The sequence below is a fragment of the Somniosus microcephalus genome, chromosome 14 (genome assembly GCF_052327205.1).
Source record: "Somniosus microcephalus isolate GS21.2 chromosome 14, FLI_Smic_1.0, whole genome shotgun sequence".
Lineage (NCBI taxonomy): Eukaryota > Metazoa > Chordata > Chondrichthyes > Squaliformes > Somniosidae > Somniosus > Somniosus microcephalus.
In genome coordinates, this window is record NC_141000.1 from 104,604,623 (window position 1) to 104,628,004 (window position 23,382).

Genomic DNA, 23,382 nt, shown 5'->3' on the forward strand with positions numbered 1-23,382 from the left:
TTAGTAATCACACCGGCCTCACTGAAGACCATTTTAGAGGTTACATACCAAGCAACCCGTGGATAAGTAAACTACTATTTAAGGGGTAATTTTCTGTTCCTGTGCTCCCAGCATTGAGTAGCGCATGCTGAGCGTGCATATCAGAATATTAGGCACAGAGGATCGTATCTCTGTTATGCAATTTTCTGTTCATTAATTGAAATGGATGGAAGATTCAGTGGGCTGTGTAATAGGCATGCTATCTTCCATACCCAATATTCGGACACAGGCTCCTCACATGTACTGCTCTGTGCCAAGTGCGCAAAAGTGGGTAATTTGCCCTCTTGAACCAAAAGTGTCATTATATCAATTCATTCCTTTCAACAAGCACAAACGTTTATTTCTTCAGTTGATACCCAAAAGAGCTCAAAGCACAAATTAATGCAAGGCAAGCCTTGGATAGTTTAGCTAAGAAAACTGAACCTTAAACTTATTAGTATTTTAGGAAAAGCTGAACCTAGTCCCAATCTAGTTCCAGATTGCCAAATACCAATGCAGCCATTTCCTGTTGCCATGTGTGCAGATCCTTTTATAAGTCACTACATATATATCACATATAACTGGTAAGTGACTTGTTTGCATAGTGTTGAGACTTCCATGCATCACTGCTCAAATCCAGTGATGGATATGGGCCAAAGTAAAGACTGTTGCACATTGGGGAGGAAATATTCTGGGTATTTCTGTGAAAAAAACACTAACTCTATGGCATTCATAATGATCAGCTAATAAAAACTATTTGCAAAAGCAGAAGGCCTGTAAAGCGTTGTTTTATATACAGGATGTTCATTCTGAAAATGAACTGCGTTCTTATCCATGTACCATGCAGTTGTCAGTGAATACCCTGATACTCTGTTGCCTCATGGAGTTTTATGAATTACTCGCGTGTGCTGTTCTTTTCCCCTCACTGTAATGTGAGGAGAGAGTAACTTTGCACAATTTAAACTGTTTGTAAACTAATTTGAAACAGATTCAAGCTCAAAGCTAGGCTAGAATATAGAGCCAATCTGCATCCGCAGCATTTTGCTTCAGTAGAGCTGATCTGAGCCTGGTTTGCCCGATTGCACAGGCCCTGCTAGATTTCGCCCATTTTGAGCTCATGTTTGCTCTTTGATGGTGAAATTTGAACTTTGCTTTCCCTGGAAATGTGCTTTTCCCACAGAGAAAGCCCGTGAAAATGAGTAACAGAAATAGGAAGTTGGTCTAACACCAGACCACTGTGAGACTTGCTTCTATATCTCTGTCTCTCTCTGTCTCCCTCATACACGCACAAATATTTTTCTTTTATTTTCATTTCACTATTTATTCTTTTCATATATTATTTAGCTCCTTATTTCGATCTCTTTATTCTTCACTTTCTCTTTAATTTTCTTTCCGTGACCATTCCCCCCCCCCCACACCCCCACCCCCAGCCGTTACATTTTCTCGTTATTTGTCTATCTTTATTTCCCTGCTAATTTTCTTTCTCCACCATTGCTGTTTCTTTTTTATTGAACTGTTCCTGTTTTTTTCACTCCCCACACCCACTCCTGGCTGTGTCATCATTCACTATCTTTGGGCTCCACCCTTCAATCGGGTAACTCACCAACAAGGTTAGCCTTGTTACATTGAGAGCATCTGCTGGTCCCAGCACTACAACACTCCTGCGCACAGACGTTAGGCTTTGTAACTGCTTCAGAGAAGAGTGAGGCAGCCAAATTGCTATTGAAATAGTCATTTTTACCAGCAGCGATGATGTAAGATTCGAGATCAGCTATCTGCGTAACGTACAAGCCATTGGTTTAAAACTGTTACAGACTGAGTTGGGAAGAATTTCACCAGCTTGGGCCTGACTTTGGGGGAAAAAAATTACACAGATCATTTACTGTAGTAACATAAGGTTAGGGAGAGACCTGTAGAGCCTCACAGCATTGGGGGAAGAGCGAGTGACTGCAGAGTGAGCGACAACTTGCCGTAGAATATTATTTAACAACTAAAGATCTCCTAGGTTGACTGAGGAAACTGTTAAAAACAAAATTACTTTTTCAAATCTGAGGTTTATTTAGGCTGACGGAACAAACTCAGGTGATCTCACTACCCTAAGAAAAAATCAGACTGGTGCAAGGTAGTATTCTCGGAGAAGATCTCACACCACTTGGGTTTAGTGCGCTCAGGGGTCAGGTTAGAACCGATTGTACTGCCAGTTTGTACATCACGGGCGCTTAAAAAACAATCCCATCAATGCAAAAGTAACAGCATTATTAGACCCTTGGATACAAGTGACATCAAAAAAATCATTAAAAAATATACGGCACAGAAGGAGGCCATTTGGCCCATCGTGTCTGTGCCGTCATTGCGCTTTCTTTCTACTGATAGCCCATCAGATGTACATTTTGCTACAATAGGCAGCATTGATTCACCTCTGGCCTGACTGGTTCCTCAAAGTCTGCATTCTAGCTGCAAGAAAAACATGTCTGTTCAGGATTGTGAGTTGGTGGACTGAGCCACAACTTTTGGTGACTCATCATACCTCATGAAAGGGCAGGTCTTGCACAATTATCTCAGTTGGCTTTAGCAAATAGCATCTCTGTGATTGAGTAATGCAGGAAATCTGTTAGGGACTTCCAGTTTCTGGTTGTAGTTTTCTACAATCACACACACCCACACCAGCGCACCCACACACACGCACACAACAAAGCACTTTTATGGTCTAAGGTGCCACACTTCTTGCTGTTTCCACACTCCCTCCTTCATCTAGGAGAGGAGGATGAGCTCTGGGCCATGGGCTTCTCCATGGCCAACGTCATCTGCTGTTGACCAAAAAGGAGGACTTCTTTGTGGCCTGTGAATGATGTGCGTTGTCTAACTGGGCAGCACGGTGGCATAGTGGTTAGCACTGTTGCCTCACAGCGCCAGGGACCCGGGTTCGAATCCGGCCTCGGGTGACTGTCTGTGTGGAGTTTGCACATTCTCCCCGTGTTTGTGTGGGTTTCCTCCGGGTGCTCCGGTTTCCTCCCACAGTCCAAAGATGTGCGGGTCAGGTTGATTGGCTATGATAAATTGACCCTTAGTGTTAGGGGGATTAAATACGTGGGGTTACGGGGATAGGGTGGGATATGTGTTGGTGTAGGGGTTACGGGGATCGGGTGGGATATGTGTCGGTGCAGGCTCGATGGGCCGAAATGGCCTCTATCTGCACTGTGGGGTTTCTGTGATTCTGTGATTGTCTAACTGCAAAGTGAGGAAAAATACTCCTGATGAGGGTGGCTGAGTTTGAACATCAGTTGCGTTTGGAATTTCAACTTATGCGACTCTGGTGCGCAGTTCAGCACACTACATGTAGAAACATCATGGCCCGGATTTTGCAGTCAGCACCGTTCATTGCGCTTACAGCTTCCCACAGACTTTTTGTGGGCGTTTGAGTGGCAACTTACGGTATTTAGAGATCCTTTTCAGCACTGCACCCTCTACAGGGGATCTGTGGCATGTATAAGCAGGGACAGCAACAGCATGTCTCTTCAACCAATCAAATTTAAGAATCCTCATTGAGACACGCAGAATTTAAACCAGGAAGTGTAAGCTAGAATATTTAATTCAATGTAAAATCATGTACAGAAAGCAAAATAAAGCGAGGGAAAGAAAGATGTGATTAAGAGAGAGAGATAAAAGAGACAGAAAGAAAAAATAAAACAAATTTAAGTTTAATTTTTAATTTTTTTAAAATCTCCAACAATAATTAAATTCTGAAGGAATGAGACTCCACGCTTGTAAAATTAAGTTTTCTGGGCCAGAGAGGTTTTTTGGCAGTAATCAAGACTTAGCACGCTGTTAAAAATTCACTTACACCTGAATGCACCAGCCCTAACATTTTCTGGTGTGTTTAGTGGGTAATTAGTGGGTAGGTACTGCAACTTCACACCATCAGTGATGTACCGGTGTAGCAAAGCCTGTGGAGGAGCAGGGCAAATCGGAAAACAATGTTCGGATTTTCACGTTTAACTGCGCATGTGCGGACGCTGGAAGTTGTTGTCCGATTTTCTCCATAATAACGGTGAGCACTGATAGCCTCACCATTATTCCTACCACAAAATCCGGGCCATTATTTTTTCTTTTAACATTTGTCATTACTGCTGTAATAAACATGTAGAGTAAATAACACTGGGTAAAACAGGGCACATGGCAAAGGGAAACTGGAGTGAACACAGGGAGCTGCTACTTTAACAGAAGCTACGTGACAGCTAACAAATTGAGAGAAAGGCACTTAAAAAAGATATGACTAAGATATGGCCCAGTGGATAAATCCACCACCAAGTAGGGCACTGAACCTTCCAGCCAGGAAGATCTCCTGTTTGCTCACTGACTTGCTGTGGCTCATTGGGTAGCATGCTTGCCACTGAGTCAGAAGGTTGTGGGTTCAAGTCTCACTCCAAGAGACTGCAGCATAAAAATCTAGATGGACACTCCAGTACTGAGGGAGTGCTGCACTGTCGAAGGTGCTGTCTTTTAGATGAGACGGTAAACCGAGGCCCCGTCGGCTCTCTCAGGTGGATGTAAAAGATCCCCTGGCACTATTTCAAAGAGCGGGGGCGGCGTCCTTGGTGTCCTGGCCAATATTTATCCCTCAATCAACATAACAAAAACAGATTATCTTGTCATTATCACATTGCTGCTTGTGGGAGCTTGCTGTGTGCAAATTGGCTGCTGCATTTGCTACATTACAATAGTGACCACAGTTCAAAAGTACTTCATTGGCTGTAAAGTGCTTTGGGGTGTCCAGTGGTCGTGAAAGACGCTATATAAATGCAAGTCTTTCTTTATAGTGAATTAGCTGATCTAAACCAAGGCAGTGATAGCGCCACTATGGTTAGCCTCAGTGAGCTTGAGTTAGGTAAAAGAAAATAAATCAGCCAGTTTTCTCGCTCCATAATGTGGCCCAGTTAAATCCTGCAGAATACATCTGTGTGTGGAAGTCTTCTGATAACCGGCCTGGGTCAGCTGTGATGCCCTCTATGGTCAAACAGCCAGCCAATCCTCAATGCCAAAGCTCACGCAAGAAGAATGCTCACTTAAACGAGGAACTGAAGGACTGCCAAGCATATGTTATTAGTTCATGTCTTCAGGAAAGGAAAGGAGAAAATTAACGAAGAAGAAAGAAAGTATCAAATAAATAAGCAGAGAATAAGGTGCTATCATAAAAAACAGTATAAGCAACAGTATATACTTGATCATGTTCCAAGGAAGCAATAGTCTGTTTCTATAACATCACTATCATGGCTCTCCTGTGGCATTATCATAGTAAGCTGCAAGATGTGATGTTTTATAAGCAGAGGAGCATTACACCATGCAATGCACAGCATATTATTCTGCTGCAACGGTGAATCTGTGTCACTTTAACGCTACAAAGTCTAATTTACATTAGGTAAACATTGGGCGAGTTGATTGAAAGGTTAGATGCTATTCAGGCCGGTGATAAGAATCCTGGCCTTGTTTTGGGGAAGGTCAATTAAGAGGCTGCAGATATTGTGGATGTGATAGTCTCTGTTCCTGCAAAGCGTCTCTGCACCATCCAAATGACTACCTTTACTTCTTTATACTTTTTTTTTGAAGTGTAACACCGAAATTTGTGATTGACAGTGAGTGACGTCTGGAATGTGGTGGACAGGAAGTGCATGCTCGAAGTATTGGGCTAGCTTTTCCTCTCACGTTTCACTGGCCTCCTTAACATTACTTGGTGAGCAGAGGCAGAGAGTTCTTTCAAAGTCATCTTGCTATCACCCCACTACTACAGGGATTGCCCGCTATAGGGAGGGGCCTATTGGAATGCTATGCAAGCGACAGAAATAAGGCATCAGACGTTTTTTCCATCCTCCGTGCCATAGCAATGCTGGGCAAAAGGGATGCCTATTTGGCGGAAAGGCCCAAAGGTCCTTTGCAATTCATCAGTTTGTTTCCAAATTGCAACAAGCTATAGCAGCTCTGCCGTAGCCAATCTCCAACACCTTCCCACCCCAGGTGGACTCACCGGCTTCAGCTGGGCAGCCCACCTAATAAATACAAGTGACCCTAACCGCAGAAAAGTAGACCGGCAAAAGTCATTCACCACCGAGAATGCACCTGGATTCAGCAGTAGCAGAAAATCCAGTTTTTATGATATTGATACAGAAAGATAAGAATATCTGACAAACTTATACCTCGCTCTTGACTGGGAAGCTGATGTTAAGTGAGTCAGTTCTGAATCTGGACTCCGATTTGGATCAAGCCAGACTAAATACCTGAACGGAGGTTGTTTTTTTGCTCATTGCTGCTTTGGAGGTTGTCCAGAAGAACACCTGAATTCTGGCACCTGTGTAAGCTGTCTGGGCCATGAATCAGTGCACTCCCCTTTTCATCTCATGACACTATCCTGTCTCCATGGCTTTAGGCAACAAACAAAAGGAATCGGGAGCTGCAGCAAGGTGGTTTATGATCTAACTTTTACCACAAAACATCCTGATATGAAAATTAGGTTTAATGTTATCTTTTAAGTTTTAAAAGTCAGGCAGCTATTTAGTGCAATGTTCGCCAACTCAGGCAACAAAAAAGTCATAAAACAAAGGAGGCAAATTCACAGGAGGTGAAAAAAAAAATCCTTTCTTGTGAGTGTTGAGAGAATCAAAGAAAGCTACAGAGTGAAAAGAAAAATGGAACTAATTTTTCAGCAAAATCTTTGTTTGAAGTTCTAATCCTGCAGCACAAATGATCGAGACGTTATTTTCCTTTTCCTTTAAAGTAAGACCGAATGTTTTCCTGTGTCCTGCAGGACATAGACAGAAGTTGGAAGAGCAGAGTAAAAGTGCCGGCCTGGCCTTCTCAGAACGGCTCAGTGAATTAGAGCAGCTACGTCGCTCGGCCATGAGGCTCAGCCCTCATCACCCCACTACCGCTCCCAACCCGCGGCCCTCACTGAATCCCACAACCGCCTTTAACCCTCAGGCACAGAGCCAAATTCAAGGTAGGTACACGAGAGCTCCGCAGACTGAGGCACGGGAAGACTAGATTCTCTGATAAAAAATTTTGAGTACTATGTTGAACTAAATTTTTTTAAGTAGCTTTTCAATCTGTTATAATATCTGCAGCTTTTGTGATGTATCTAGTCTATTTTATCTCCCGAAAGGCAATGGGTAGAAATTACTGTCAATGATTTTATCATACAAGTACTCCTACCAAGTTCCTCTCTCCGCTATTTAAGGGCTAGCAGAGAGAGGAATTTGGTAGGAGTATGTTAAATGTTACTACAACAACATTGTCAAATGTAATTTCTATCCTCAAGTCTCAATTACTCTTCTCTATCATAACATTTCAATGTAATCTGTCACGAGATGTTTGCCCCAACGCTGTTGCTTTTGGTATCATGGTGTGCGATAAATGAGCTGTAACATTTGCACCAAATCTTGCACCAGTGTGTAATTTGCACTCTTAGATGCACAAAATTTAAAACTCTGTATAAGCTTTCAGCTTTCAAACTAGAGAGTAGAAACTAAGTGAGCTGTTATCAAATTTCTCCTCACTATTTTAATGGAGGAATGAAGCCATTAATATACCAGGGAGAAGAATTCATCACAAACATTTCTACAGTATTGATACCAACAGTTGTTTCTAGCCATAGATTTTTTTTTCTGCTGTATTTTAGAATCCACCAAGCTGAGATTATAGTTCTCGCAGTATCAGCGTCAGACTCTCAGATATGATATTGCTCAGCTAGATTCAGAGTACAGCTCCCGCTTCTTGTCCCAACAATGTGCCTCAGCTCCAACTGAGCATTCCTTACCACATCAGTGTGATATTGGCCCGGATATTCCTGTTAGCAGCAAAGGAATGGCGCTCACCGTTCACCTCATGATAGCTGCGCACAAAGTTTTGGCGGGCTTTAGAGCGCAGACATCAGGCATCATCTTCAGGGGATCTGTGGCGTCTGTGGACAGGGCAAGAAGCAGCAAGGCTCTTCAACCAATCAGATTAAAGAATCCTCACTGAGACACGCAGGGCACGATTTTCATTGGGCCATAGAGTCGGGATTGGAGGCGTGTGGGGGTTTAAAATCCCGAAATCGGGGGGTCCCGACCCCAACCCGCCAGTTTCAAAGGAGGCGGATACCCGACCTATGCTGGGACTCGCCTCCCCAAGGCGGGAAGGGGATTAGTGCCAATTAACTGCCTGTTAACAGGTAGTTAAAAGCCAGTTTTTAGCCTAATCCCTATTTTCATTGTTGAAATGTGGGATTCCCGACGGCTCCAAACCACGCCAAGTTAGCAAGGCGGTCGGGATGAAGGGCTTGGAGGGGTCGAGATGTCCGGTGTCCAGATGAATGATGGGTACATGAGTGCAGAGGTAAGTGTGTTTGGTGTGTGTAAAGTGTTTAAAGAAGTTCTATTAACCTTTATTTACCTTTACAGCCTTCCATCCTTCAGGTCTCGGGAGTCCCTCATCTCACCGGCACAGAAAGCAGAATGGCCGCCAGCTGTCGAAATCTGCAGCCTCTGCTTTCTGTTCCAGGGAGATCTCTAAATCATCCTGAGAGGAAGGAATTAACCTGGAGTACAGATTGTCAGTGTTTGACAGCTTCAAACAGCTGTGAAACACTGATATTTCATCTGTCAAAAGGTCTTGACAGATGAAATTTCAATCTGTGACGTCACCTGTTGCCGGGTGGCCCTTAATTGGCCTGCTGAGCCAGCTGGGCGGGCTCAACAAGGTCAATCAAGTCAAAATCGCGTGGGTTGGCTAGAACTCGATGGAGGCGGGACTACAACCCCAAAAGTTGTAGTCCCGCCTCCTCAATGAAAATCCAGCCCAAAGAGTCCAAACCAGGAAGTGTAAAGTAGGAAATATAAATTAGATTTAAATGATGTAGCGAAAGCAAAATAAAGATTGGGAAATACAGCTGGGATTAAGGGAGAGAGATAAAAGAGACAAACAGAAAAAGTAAAAAAATATAATATTTAAAAAAAATCTGCAACATCCATTTTCTTCTGAGGGAATGAGACTCCACACTTGTAAAATTAATTTGTTCAGCAGTATTTATCACTTATTACACCATTAAAAACTCACTTATTCCTGATTCTACAAGCCCTAACTTTTTGAGCTGACTTTAGTGGGGAACTAGTGGACAAGTACCCCAAGTTCACACCATTACAGTGATTTCAATGCTGAGTCCATTGGCGAGGACTGCAATAGCGCACCTTGTGGAGGAGTAGGGTATCTCTGACAGCAACTTCTGGATTTCCACTTTTAACTGCGCATGTGCGTACGCCGGAAGTTGCAGTCAGATTTGTCCCGTAATAACGGTGAGTGCTGATAGCCTCGCCGTTATTATTACAGCAAAATATGGACCATTTTCTATTCCTCACACCTGCCATCTTCCACATGAGTTTGATGATTATAGGGACATCTTTGTAGCAGTCTTCTGCTATGAGCACATGCCCACCAGAAGCTGGTTTGAGACTGCTCAACAAAATGTCACAGCGGGTTTGACAGTGTACAAAAACATAGCCTGGTAAATTCCTCGGAGCCACTTCCGCTCCACTGGCGTTACTCAGTCAAAAGTGCAGCGGATGTGTGTAAATGAGATTTCTGACGCACTTCCAGCAAAATGACGTCAGCAGAGCAGAGGCAGCTCTAAGGAATTTCCCAGCCATAATCTGCTGTTGACTGGCAGAAACCAGAATTAATTTAATGAAGTGACACATGGCTCAGAGTTCTGCCAAGCATTCAAACATGCTCCCTTGAATGCCATATGTGTAACTGGCTGCCAGCTAATAGGTGTAATCCCAATATCAATGTAAATCCTCACTTGTGCCTTGAGCCAGTACTAAGTAGTTTCCTGCAGCATAAAAGAGCGATTTCTTTATGTAAGTTCAATGCAAATATCAAATATATGAAGAAATAAGTTAAAAACTACAAATAAGGGTGACTGAATCACAGGTTAATGTAGTTTTGCTGCTGTATTCAAATCTCAGTGGAAAACATTCAATCCTATCTGTAGGAAATTGAATGTTCCACTTGGCTCCAGACTATCCTTCCACACTTGACTGTGGATAGACTGTGGCAAGATTGGGGGATACCCTCATGAGACAGACTTGTACTGTGCCATTACTAATCACAGATAAAACTGCTGTCGTTTTCAAATAACAATATAGGCATAGCTTCTTCAGCTTATCCATTCTTTCCATCATATCAAAGGTATGATTGAACAGTCGGAACATGATTGCACATGTCCTTGTAGTGGGAAGCTGAGGCTCAGCTGGCAGATTGATGGGTTCTGTTCCACAACCTGTACACACTTTACTATACACAGTAGTATATGGCTGCTTAACTATCAGATTCATTGTCCAACATCCAGTCTTATATATATATAAAATTCAATCTTTAATATATAAGATTATACATCTATGTGGAAGAGAGAAAAACATGGCAGTATGGATGTTAATGGTTTTGTAATCTATATTCAATACCAACATTTGTTCTCCACCCGAAAACCATTTATCAATATATAACTAAACCATTGCTTTTATTACTCTAATAAAGTGATGCGGAGTAAATGCTGGACAAAGCTTACATGCAAAGCCAAGTCTCTTTGATTGATACGTGCTCAGGCAAGTGAACCCTGCACTAAATGCCAGCCCTGTGTTTCTGTTAATCTGTTGAAGCGAAAGCACCTGTTCATTCAATAACTCAACCAAACAAGTTGTTACCTGGTTGTGGCACCGATTGTCCACCACATCACACAAGCTGGCAGATGAAAGGTCGCCTTTGTCTCAAAACTCTTTCTTTTCATCATATTTATGCAGTTTAATTTGATACCTCGTTTTGATGGATTAAATTGGGCATTTTCCTATGAAGCTTTGTGTCACACTGCAGAGGCTGAGTTCAATATTTCTTCCATTTGCCCCCATTTCCATTCAAGTGTGTCCATGACCAGGAAGACTGTTTTCTTTTCTGAATCTGACTGCTACCCCAATTCCAAAAGTGTTATATTCACTGGAATTGTACATGTTTTCAGTCATTTTTGTCTCATTTGGGCTCCAATTTTATCGCGGGGCAGGATCGGTCTGTGCGAGGACATGCTTGCATGTCGAGGCCTGGAGTGGGTGGGTAAGTCCCCCACTCCATTTTAACTGCCCTGCCCTGGTTTCCATCAGGTGGGGGTGGGGGGGGTTAAAATCAGAGCCTTGGTTTTGCTTCCACAGTTAATGTAACAGATGTCTCTCAGAGGGTCGTAAATCTGTGGAATTCTCTGCCCCAGAGCGCCGTGGAGGCTGGGTCATTAAATACATTTAAGGTGGAGATAGACAAATTTTTGCAAGATAAGGGAGTGAAGGGTTATGGGGAGCGGGCGGGGAAGTGGCTTTGAGCCCAAGATCAGCCATGATTTTATTGAATGGCGGAGCAGGCTCGAGGGGCCAAGTGGCCTATTCCTGCTCCTATTTCTTATGTTCTTATATGTATTATTATCTATCAGTGGATTTTGACTGACAGGCATTTGTTGTTCAGTTGCCTGCCTTCTGTGTGTACTAGGATGTTGGGAATTCCAGAATGTGTTCATAATTTATGATCCAGTGATTATTGTTGAGAGATCTTTCAAAGATATAAAAAAAAACAGTTGATGGCACCTCAGATTTAACTATGGGCTACAACTTGTGTGTCCATATGTGTGTAGGCACGAATCTTCAGAAAAATGCATTCTGAAAAATTGTCTTCAATACGAGAATAGTTGAAAATACAGGGGCTAGAATTTCGTCTCGGGCGGTGGCACAGAACGGGCGGTATCGGATTGGCCGCTCGTTATTCACAGCGCCTGATGTTCAGGTCCAATGGAACTGAATATCACGCGCTGCGTATAACGGACAGAGTTTTAATAGAGGTTTTTAAAGTCATGAAGGGTTTAGCTGGGTAAATAGGAAAAGATTATTTCCTCTCATTCAGAAGTCAGTAAGGAGCAGTCATCAATTTATAACTGTCACTAAGAGAGTGAGGAGCGAGGTTAGGAGAAAGTTCTTTCGGCAGCGATTTGTTGGCGTGTTGGATGCTTTGCCCCAGTTTGAAGTTAAGGCAGAAACCTTTGCATCTTTTAAGGGAAGGGTCGCTAAGCGGAAGCAGAGGAAGATACAGGACTATGGGGAGTAAACAGGACAGCGGGGTTCATTTTAGTTTGTTCTAGCAAAGAGCCGGCATTGACACAAACACAATGGGCCAAATGGTCTCCTTCTATGCTGTAAAGATCTATGGTTCTATTGATGCTGTGTTGGGGGTGAGAACGGTAGGTTTCTTTCAAGATGAATGAGCTAAGATGGGCCAAATGGACTTTCTCATCCGTATTTATCATGATCGCGTGACATATAAAGAATGGCCACTTGGGCGTGGTACCACAGGGCTGCTGGCACCCAGCGAATCATAAACCAACAAGAGTCCGCACTTTTAGGAGAGGAGGGAAAAGTTGGAAATAACATTTTTTTTTAATGTTAACAAGGAAAAGTTCACACCATTTTTTCTTTTACTTATTCAGCCTCAATATGTTTTGAGTTTTAAAAAATATTTTAAAAATGTCTTAATAAAAACACTCAGATTTTATCTGTAGGGATTTTTTTCTGCTTGAACCAGAAAAGCAGTTTTTGAAGCAAAGTTTTTCACTGTACTGACTTCAAATTGGATAATTTAAATCATATGTAAAAAGACTAAAGGAAACAGATTTATTGTCAAACTGCTATTGTCTTTTATGAATGGACTTGCAACAGCGAGCGAAACTAAAGCAAGCTACTTCTACCAGTCATGCAAATTAATTTATGGATGAAAAATAATCACATCCTAATATTGTAGCACATCGTAACTTCAGAGTTACGGGAAATTCAGCATTTTGTCTTTCAGTAAGTTTTTATAGCAATGTGCCGTATTGCACTGTATTTTAATGCTTACTGCAGTGCTGTGTATATTGTTCCTTTGATAGGTTTGGACATTTACTGTATATGAAAGCATGCTGGCTTCAGAAATAGTTTTCTTCCCAATTTTTTTCTCCCCTTATCTCCTCAAGGAGCCGACCCTTGCCGGGGTGCGGTTCCACTGGTTCTGGCAGTCCCCTGACACCACTCCCAAGTCTTCATTCCTCAGTATCAGTGAGTGTTGGCAGGCTCTCTTGACATGGAGGACACTGTAGTCGAGCCCAATCCTGTCCACACGCACACTTCCCAGCAAACATTTGGATGGTGATCAGGGCTGGGAATGCTGGCTAATTTTGTTCCCCCTTCCAACACAGGAGTGTTGAGGCTAAGTTGTAGCACGCCATAACTGTTCAGACTGTATGTAGCTAACTCAGCACAGCACCAGGAATTGAAACTGGGATCTTATGGTCTACATGACTCAGTACCAAACCATACAGTTCATTTATCCACTGAACCATGAAGGCAGCTTGGAAATCCTTTCTCTGTGCCATATATACTGACACTTCAACCTGTGTATCCGTGGTTCACTTGGTACATAAGAACTAGGAACAGGAGTAGGCCATACGGCCCCTTGTGCCTGCTCCGCCATTTAATAAGATCATGGCTGATCTTCGACCTCAACTCCACTTTCCTGCCCGATCCCCATATCCCTTAATTCCCCATGAGTCCAAAAATCTATCTATCTCAGCCTTGAATATACTCAACGACTGAGCATCCACAGCACTTTGGGGAAGAGAATTCCAAAGATTCACAACCCCGAGTGAAGAAATTCCTCCTCATCTCAGTCTTAAAAGGCCGACCCCTTATCCTGAGACTATGCCCCCTAGTTCTAGACTCTCCAGCCAGGGGAAAACAATCTCTCAGCATCTAGTTGGTAGCACTCTCGCCTCTGAGTCAGAAGGTTGTAAGTTGAAGTCCCACTCCAGAAACCTGAGCAAATAATCCATAGTGACACTTCAGCGAGGCCGGATTCGAACCCGGGTCTCTAGCACTGTTGCCTCACAGCACCAGAGACCCGGGTTCGAATCCGGCCTCGGGTGACTGTGTGGAGTTTGCACATTCTCCCCGTGTTTGCGTGGGTTTCCTCCGGGTGCTCCGGTTTCCTCCCACAGTCCAAAGATGTGCGGGTTAGGTTGATTGGCTATGATAAATTGACCCTTAGTGTTAGGGGGATTAAATACGTGGGATTACGGGGATAGGGTGGGATGTGTGTTGGTGTAGGGGTTACGGGGATCGGGTGGGATATGTGTCGGTGCAGGCTCGATGGGCCGAAATGGCCTCTATCTGCACTGTGGGGTTTCTGTGATTCTGTGACTGAGGGAGTGCGCACAGTTGGAGGTGCCGTCTTTCGGATGAGACGTTAAATATGAGGCCACGTCTGCCCTCTCAAGTGGATGTAAAAAATCTCTATGGCACTATTTTGAAGAAGAGCAGGAGAGTTCTCCCCGGTGTCCTGGCCAATATTTATCCCTCAACCAACACCTAAAAACAGATTATCTGGTCATTATCTCATTGATATTCATGGGACCTTGCTGTGGGCAGATTGGCTGCCCCATTTCCCTATATTACAACAGTGGCTACACTTCAAGAGTACTTAATTGGCTGTAAAGCGCTTTGGGACACCCTGAGATTGTGTAGTGTTTGGATAACTGAGGATCTACTGTAACCAACTTCTCCACTCCCAATAGTTTCAGGGTTCATTTTCGCTTGCAAAGTTTATATTTAAATGTGTTTGACATTTACAAATTCTGCTGTGATCATAAACCAAAGATTCAAACAAAAACAGGCCCTAAAATTACACACGCAATTCTAGTGCACAAATATTTAATATGTTCCTCTGCAATTCCTCTCCACTATTTCACCAGAGTCATTAACCAATTTATTTTAAATGGATTAACACCTCCACTAAAATAGCAGAGAGAGGAATTTCTGACAAACAAGTTAGATCATTCCATGCCGGTATCCCAGGGTGTACTTTCAGGGCCGCAATCTTTAGACTGTTTAGTTTTTAATTATGAAGACAATTTGTTTAGTTAATAATGTTTACTTATTTTAGCTTACAATCTAAGCTTTATAGAAAGATTGGGAGCAAAACGCCTATCCATGTGATTTAAAAAAAGATAATGTTTTAAATCAGAAATTTAGAAAAGCCTTATGTGTAGATGCAGTCTCTTATTACATTCAGTATAATTTACTATTAGGCCTCATTTAGGAGGGGGTTCATTTAACTTGGTAGGAGGAGTAGCCAAACAGGCATGGTCTGACTTTTACAGACAGTCTGCAGGCATTTGCCCAAGAAGCTGGCTGTTGGCTGGTACCATCTCTGTCTGATTGATGTGTGTGTGTTAAGCTTTAAATTGTTGAGTCTCTGGCTGGCTGCAGCAACAGCACCGGATGGTTGGTGCATGTTTTAGCTCAGAGATTTGGCTGAGATCTGTGTCTTGGCTCCGAATCAACTCAAACTTAACACCTGTCTGAGACAATGAGCGTCTTGTTAGCTGTCTGTGTTGTTGGGGGTCATATTTGTACCGTCCGGAAAAAGGGAAAAAAAAATAAAGGAAAAGGGGATAAAAAGAATTATAAGGTAACTGGCGCTAAATTTTGAGGTAAACTTCTTAACATGGTGTAATATCTGAAACCTGCAACAAACGGGCTGAATTAAAGTTACAGCGGGGGGGAAAAAACACCTCAATTATGAATGCAACAGGCGGTTTCCCTTTTGTGATTGTAAATGAGATGGATTTGAAAACCAATTATAAAGGTATACTGTGAATCCAAGCATTTCACCATCAAATTGTTCTTTTAGTCACTGCATTTAGTAGAAGCTGATAGCAGTGAGGTGGCGATCAGTCCTTGGCTTTCTTCACGGGCCTGTGAAAAGAGTGAGCATGAGGCAAACCATGGGCTATATTCTGCTGTCTGCCCTGGGGTGGGTAGGGGCATCACGTGCGTGAATCCTACCCCACTTTTGCATTGAGAGAGTGCTGTTGATGGCAGGTGTGTGGTACGCCTACCAGCGAAAATACTCTTTAAAGAATCCAACTTCTGCCTTCCAAAACGGCATCTGAGATACACATTTTAGTGGGCCCTGCAGGCTGCCGCTGAATTCTGTACTTCCTTTGCCTATAGGAATAAAGACGCAGAGTCTATTCCATGTCTACATGCTTCAGCATTTAAATAGCATCATGATGGGACGATTGTAAAGCCTGCCCTGAACTGGGCTCAAGTAGCAACCGAGAGCTGTGAGAACAGAGAGTGCAATTCTCATTAATTGACTTGTTTGGTAACATTGGTGCAGGTAGAGCTCTCAGAGGAGGGAGGTTTTAGAAGTTTGATGGGGTGTAGGAGATGCTGTGAGCAGACTGCTCCTCTTCCTTTTCCTAATTTTCACACTCTCTTGTACTTGAGCTTACATGAGGACTAATAATGAATGCCGCAGCCTTTAACATTTGATCCTATCTCAAAAGTGTTCACAAAACGCACAAGAGGTGAACTCGGGCTTAGGGGCTGGAGGCAGTGCCTTCTGGAGCAGGTCATCATGGTGCTTCCCAATTCATGCACGTGTTGTCACCAATATTGCAGACACGTGCAATGTCAGGTTTCTATTCAAAAACCGGCCCTCAATGAGCCTGTAACACGAACAGTGGCAGATCAGAAGGTAAATCTGGGCGACCAGCACTCAGAGGATGCAGGGCTCCTGTTGAGCACATCTTCTGGGACCAGAAAAGTTCTATAAGACCACTTTTAATTAAAAAGAAAGACATGCATTTATATAGCGCCTTTCACGACCACCGGACGTCCCAAAGCGCTTCACAGCCAATGAAGTACTTTTGAAGTGGCGTCACTGTTGTAATGTGGGAAACGCGGCAGCCAATTTGCGCACAGCAAGGTCCCACAAACAGCAATGTGATAATGACCAGATAATCTGTTTTTGTTATGTTGGTTGAGGGATAAATATGCGAAATAATTACCTTTACTGCCTTGATTTTCCACCGCCCGCCCCCCCCTCCCATTTTCTGTGGCAGTTTGTATTTTCTTCTCTCCCTTCCTGTTTCGAAGATGTTCACTCCTTGCTGGGATACAGTTTCACCGCCACCAGGCAGGCTCCAGTACTAGACCCAACTGCTCATTTCTCATGTGTGAGCCTTGACAGTAAACGTCAACAAGTTACTTCACTGCCAAGACATATCCTGTCTTCATCTAACATCCACACATGTGCACTTCCAGCAGGGTATGCAGGGGTCACTGGATAGTGAGAGCAGGCCCGACGTCCCCTCCTTAACCCAGCCATGGCACTGAGGTCAGTTAGCAAGAGACACCATATCATTTCCTCAGAATATCTCACAGAGACTTACAACCACAACCAATGAGTTCTTTTTGAAGCGCAATCACTGTTGTTATGTAAACAAGCACAGCCGCCAATTGTGTAGTCCTTTTTTTTTGGAGTGTTTGGTTACAGGGGTGGGGAATGTTGGCCAGGACATCAAGAGAACTTCCTGCTCTTCCTTGAATTGTGCCATTGAATCTTTTAAGTCCACCTTAAAAGAAAGAGGGGCACCTTGGACAATGCAGCACTTCCTCAGCCGCCTTAGATTACATGCTCAAATCCTGAAGTGGGAGTTTGAACCGAAGACCTTCTGACTCAAAGGTACGACTGCTACCAACTGAGCCAAGGTGACACTAAGAGTGCTCCAACCGCTCTCGTGGCTGGGGTCAGCTTTGCAGGGATCGAAACCAGGCTCTAGCTGATATCTATGGGTCAGCTGCCCATTAGGGTAAACAGCCATGGGGGAAGCCTCATGTTTTTTTTGCATTATGATTAGAATCTTTTCACAAGGCTGTTTTCATGTACTAAGGTAACATTTTCTGCAGTTCTTCCACAAGCAGTTGTACAGAAGAGGACCATTTGTAGAAAAATTGTGGAGAAGCTCCTGAAAAAGGAGCCTTGTGCCATGAGCCCTTAGGCCAGTGAACTCACAGCTCTAAGCAAATTTCAGTCCGTGCGTCTGGGTAAAGCGCGCTGTTATTTTCCATGAAATTCAGGGTGCCATTGCGCATGTGCCAGCCTGGTATCAAGCTACAGACAAGCAATAGTGCTGTGAAATTTGGAGGAAGCCACAAGAGCCTCATTACGAGTAGGCATGAGTAAAGTTAAGCAGTTTAATGCACCTTACTTACACCAGCACTGACATCACATCCATTACAATTGTAACAGCAGCGCCTTTACCTCCTACCTCTCGATTATATATAGAGATGATAAACTGCACGTCCCCGATAAGCTATTTTTCGATTAGAAGTAGTCGCTAATAATGAGCTATCTGAGCCATAGGGTATGTATCTAAAATGCTTGCGGAGTGATGTGTAAAGCTCCTCAGTATCATCCAATTGCTCTGGATAACAACACACCTTTTAAGAGGAGGCTTCAGGTGTTTGATCCAAACAATGAAAGCCAAGATGCAGCACATTTCCCCAGAGTTATAGGTGGTGGCAGAGGGAGGAGAGCAAAATCAGCAGTTCACACACTCAGAGGCTGTGAAAAGGGAACAGTAAAAAAGCAGCTGCCTTCCTTCAAAGCAGAAGATCAATAAGGAATGAAGAGCAGGTGAGATATATTCCTTCCCATGCCACACATCAATTCCCAGTCGAGCAAGACGATGAATGATTCACTGCCTATGGCACTGCTAACCCAGCTTCAGGACGGTAGATAAGAACCAGAGTAAGTTGGCTCACCTTCCAATTTATTCTCCCGTCCCGTGGGGAATTGCTTCAGTACTGCTCAGCACCACCCCGTGATGATGCAGCTGTGCATGGGAAGTCAGTATGTGAGGAATCCTGGACATGTACCCAACTCCTACCATCCACAGAACATGTTTCCGTACCAACATCAGCCATGTACAGATCAGCCATGATCTAACTGAATGGCGGAACAGGCTCAAGGGGCTGAATGGCCTACTGCTGTTTTTTTTTATTCGTTCATGGGATGTGGGCGTCGCTGACAAGGCCAGCATTTATTGCCCATCCCTAATTGCCCTTGAGAAGGTGGTGGTGAGCCGCCTTCTTGAACTGCTGCAGTCCATGTGGTGAAGGTACTCCCACAGTGCTGTTAGGGAGGGAGTTCCAGGATTTTGACCCAGCGACGATGGAGGAACGGCGATATATTTCCAAGTCAGGATGGTGTGTGACTGGAGGGGAACTTGGAGGTGGTGGTGTTCCCATGCACCTGCTGCCCTTGTCCTTCTAGGTGGAAGAGGTCGTGGGTTTGGGAGGTGCTGCCGAAGAAGCCTTGGCGAGTTGCTGCAGTGCATCTTGTGGATGGTACACACGGCAGCCACGGTACGCTATGTATCCTATGTAACATACTGTGCCACTCAACTGTAGAGTGAGTAAGGCTAGTGGGATGGTTCAATGCCAATCGATCTTTCAATGTTTGTTGTACAAATCGGAGAGGTTTTTTTTCAGATGTGAGAGTGTAGTTTGGAGAGTGTCTTGTATCCATAGAACTGAAAGTATGTTTGTGTGAGAGAGAGAGAGGACAGAGGGCAATTCTGTCAATCTACACCATAAACATTTTGGGTCTGAGATTGCCTTGTGGGATACTAGGGCATAAAACTTAACGCACTTGCCCAAAATTTCTGTCTCTATTTTAAGGGAGGCAGTCATCCATTAATTTTAATTGGGTTAATGACTACACTAAAATACTTAGGAGAGGAATTTCAGACAAACATATCCCACAGCATAATTTCGAGGCATTTGTCAATTGGCAGGAGATTTTTGTACATACACAGTGGACAACCTGCAGGATGGACTTAGTCTGATGTTTGTAGTGTGTTGGGCTCCTAGTAAAGGTTTAAATTCCAATTCACGGTCACTGTTGTGACTAACATAAGAAAGAAAGAACTTGCTTTAATATAGCCCCTCTCACATCATCAGGATGTACTAAAGGCCTCTCAGGTAATGAAATAGTCCTGAAATGTAGTCACTGTTGTAATGTAGGTAAATGCAGCAGCCAATTTGCACACAGCAAGCTCCCCCAAACAACAATGAGATAAATGAGCAGTTAATCTGTTCTGGTGATGATGGTTGAGAGACAAATGTTTGGCCAAGACACTGGGAGAACTCCCCTGTTCTTTTTCAAATAGTGGCATGGGATCTTTTACGTCTACCTGAGCAGATAGACAGGGTCTTACTTTAACGTCTCATCTGAAAGATGGGCGAGATCACTGTAGTGAAGTGATCTATCCATTGAGGAGTCCTGAACATTGGTTCTGCTGTATTTGTTTGCAACTATGGTGTTTTTCTCATGGCGCCATTAATCGCTAACTATGGCATTTATAAATGTCCTGATTCCTTTTCATTATTCTGGCCAACATTCTTTCTTGCCCCAGAAATAGATGAGTTGCTCATTCATTACTGCTGCCTGTGGACTCCTGCGCATAAAGTGTCTGCAACGGTCACTGTACTTCAAAGTCATTCATTGTACATGAAGCACTTTGAGATGTTTCTGAGATAAGGCACTATATAAATGCAAGATTTTCTTTTACCCCGACTACAAAGCTTCCAGGTTGTATACAGCTAAATCCAGGTTGTTTCCAATAGGCTTTCCCCTAAAATTGAAGACACAAATATGACTTGTTCTTCCAATATCATCAATGAGTCAGTCATAATCTTGTCTGTACCTGAAGCAATAGTTTGGTGATTTCTCTGCTGTTACCAAATGATCCTTTGAGATTACTACATTCTCTCATTAAAACTGTGGGTGCTGTCAAAAGAATTTTAACCACAAATGATGATCAAATATTTTTCATATTTCTTGGCGATTGCATCCTTGAGAATTGATGGCGCCACGAGGACATCAGTCTGCAGTGATATCACCCACACAGTGTCTGCAACCCACACAGTCTTGCTTAAAAAGAAAACATGTTCATTTTGATCTTAAAATTTTCAATATTTATCTAATATGTGCACAGATTCTCCTGTTTCTCACCCACCCTACCACTGGATAGAAGCGGCAGAGTTTCTTGTCCTGGACCATTGGTATGCCTGGGGCCTCCCTGGCAGGGCCTAGAGCCAGTTGTAAGGGCAGAAGAATGAGACACAGCTGCAGGCCACTCAGGCTGACATGTTGGCCCAAGCTGTGTGTCGGGGCCTCGGAGATCAGGACTTTCAAGGTGCCAATCTCCATCAGCACGCAAAGGTCCCAATAATACTTCAACATACGAACATATGTACGAACGAACAATGACGGACAGGTAAAGACCCTCTGGCCCATCCAGCCTGTCCCCAACCGAAACCATGTGATCTCCTGGGAGAGGTGAAAAACCAAATAAAAACCCGGGCCAATTTGGGGGGAAAAATCTGGGAAATTCCTCTCCGACCCATCTAGGTGATCGAAACTAGTCCAGGAGATCTCTCTGGCCCTGAATTCCCTGAAGTGCCTACTGACGTAAGAAAACTACTAGGCACTTGGTCTAAGCGTTAAACAAAGCTTTAATCAACTGTTTTACAACATGGAGGTCTAGTTGTGTCCTTCACTAGTTCCTGTTAAGAATGTCCTGCGCAAGCTGGGCCCGTGCCCGAGTATTTATACTCTCCCTGGACAGTGCCACCCGCAGGCCGCTCAGTATTATTTCATGTAAGTCTTTCTTTCATGAATGACTGATTCATGTCACCTACCTTTTGTTAAGAGGTGATGTCCGCCCCAACCAGAAACAGGTCCAGCTCTCGCTTGAAGGAACTCAGAGAATCAGCTTCCACCGCACGAGATGGCAGCCTGTTCCAGAGGTCCACTATTCTCTGGGAAAAGAACCACCTCCTGACATCTAACCGAGATCTGGCCTTACACAACTTAAAACGGTGACCCCCCTGGTCCTCCCTAACCTATTTATTTGGAACAAACTGTCAACTGGAACACATTCTGGGTTATGAAGGAGGAACTAACAAAATTACACACCCCTTAAGGTTTTTGGCCTGCCCCAGGATCCCCGGAGACACTGCAGTCGGTGGGGGTCTGGAGCAGGCCGCAGCGCCATGTTCCTTGCGTGTCCCTGCCATGGGGTGCTCAGCAAGCAGTCACACAGGGAAGGGAGGTGGGAGGCTGGAAACACTCCTACAGCCTCATTCACGTAGCTCTGTTGGGCCTGTGTCTGTTGCAAGTGCAGGCCAAGCTCGGCCCCTACAGGAAAGCCCCAGAAATCCTAGGGCAGTTTAAAAAGGGTGGCGATTTAGGCTTCCGTCCCTTGCAGTTGAGTTTTTCACCTGGGGAACTGGACATTTCCTAGGACAGAGGTCAGGAAAATCAGCACTACGTGCTTTAAACAGAACACCTGGCAAATGGTTCAGCAAGGATCTATATCCCGCTCCTAACAACGAACATAGCTCATAAATTCATTGGTTGTGAGTCATCAGATCGGTCCACTTGTGGGATCTAAATCATGTCCCTAAATCAGCCTGGATTTTCCAAGTGGTGTTATTTAAACGCCAGCTTTAGCCCTTTTATTTTAATCCATGACATTAAAATAATGGCAATCAGAAAATCTAGGCACGCTGCCTTCATTGTTAGCCTCAATTTATGCATCGACTCGAGGGATTGAGGAGGGAATCGAAGAAGAAACAACAAGCACTCGGAGAAATAGAGTACCGAGGTTAGGGCTAAACAAAAAAAATCCTGGGGGGTAATTTTGACTTTGGGCGATAGTGTAAAATGGGTGCTATGAACTCAGCCGTCCGTTAAACATCTCCCCCGAGTTTCATTTCCATTATCGTCCGTTTTACACTCAAATTCAAAATAACGCCCCACCCCATCCCACCCTCCCCCCTGTGTTTGTAAAGACATGCTTCCTTACAGCTGTGACTATCAAGTGACAAAGCCTGCGTAATTTCACCAGAGACAAATTTGAACAGAATCTGTTTTCTGATAAGCGGTTCTCTGACTTTTATTCTGTGCCCCGCATCAAAGACATATCTGAGAACTTTTCACACGGTATAACTGGTAATCTATCGAAAAAAAATCAGCGAAAACAATTAGCGCGAGACGGCTAGTCTTCATATTATTCCGCACTTAAAAAATAAAGTTTTTAATCCATATTTACTTTCCAAACACAGACAATAGACTCTGTTCACACTGCATTGAAAGAAAGAGACTTGCATTTATATAGCACCCTTCACAACCACCAGATGTCCCAAAGCGCTTTACAGCCAATGTAGTACTTTTTGAAGTGTAGGCAACGTGGCAGCCAATGTGCGCACAGCAAGCTCCCACAAACAGCAATGTGGTAATGACCAGATAATCTGTTATTTTTTGTATGTTGATTGAGGGATACATATTGGCCAGGACACCCAGGATAACTCCTCTCCTCTTATTCGAAGTAGTGGCCATGGGATCTTTTACATCCACCTG

General features: G+C 43.7%; 1 protein-coding gene across 3 annotated transcripts in view; it reads left to right on the plus strand.

Annotated features, from left to right (window-relative positions):
- runx1 (RUNX family transcription factor 1) overlaps nt 1-23,382 on the plus strand; it is a 58,631-nt gene that overhangs the window by 18,895 nt on the left and 16,354 nt on the right. For 2 of the 3 annotated variants that reach the window (XM_086007097.1, XM_086007098.1), the window contains exon 4: nt 6,815-7,006. The exons of the other annotated variant lie outside the window; for it this stretch is intronic. In XM_086007097.1, coding sequence (XP_085863223.1) covers nt 6,815-7,006 — 192 coding nt within the window. The remainder of the gene's footprint in view (nt 1-6,814; nt 7,007-23,382) is intronic. 3 annotated transcript variants of the gene reach the window in all.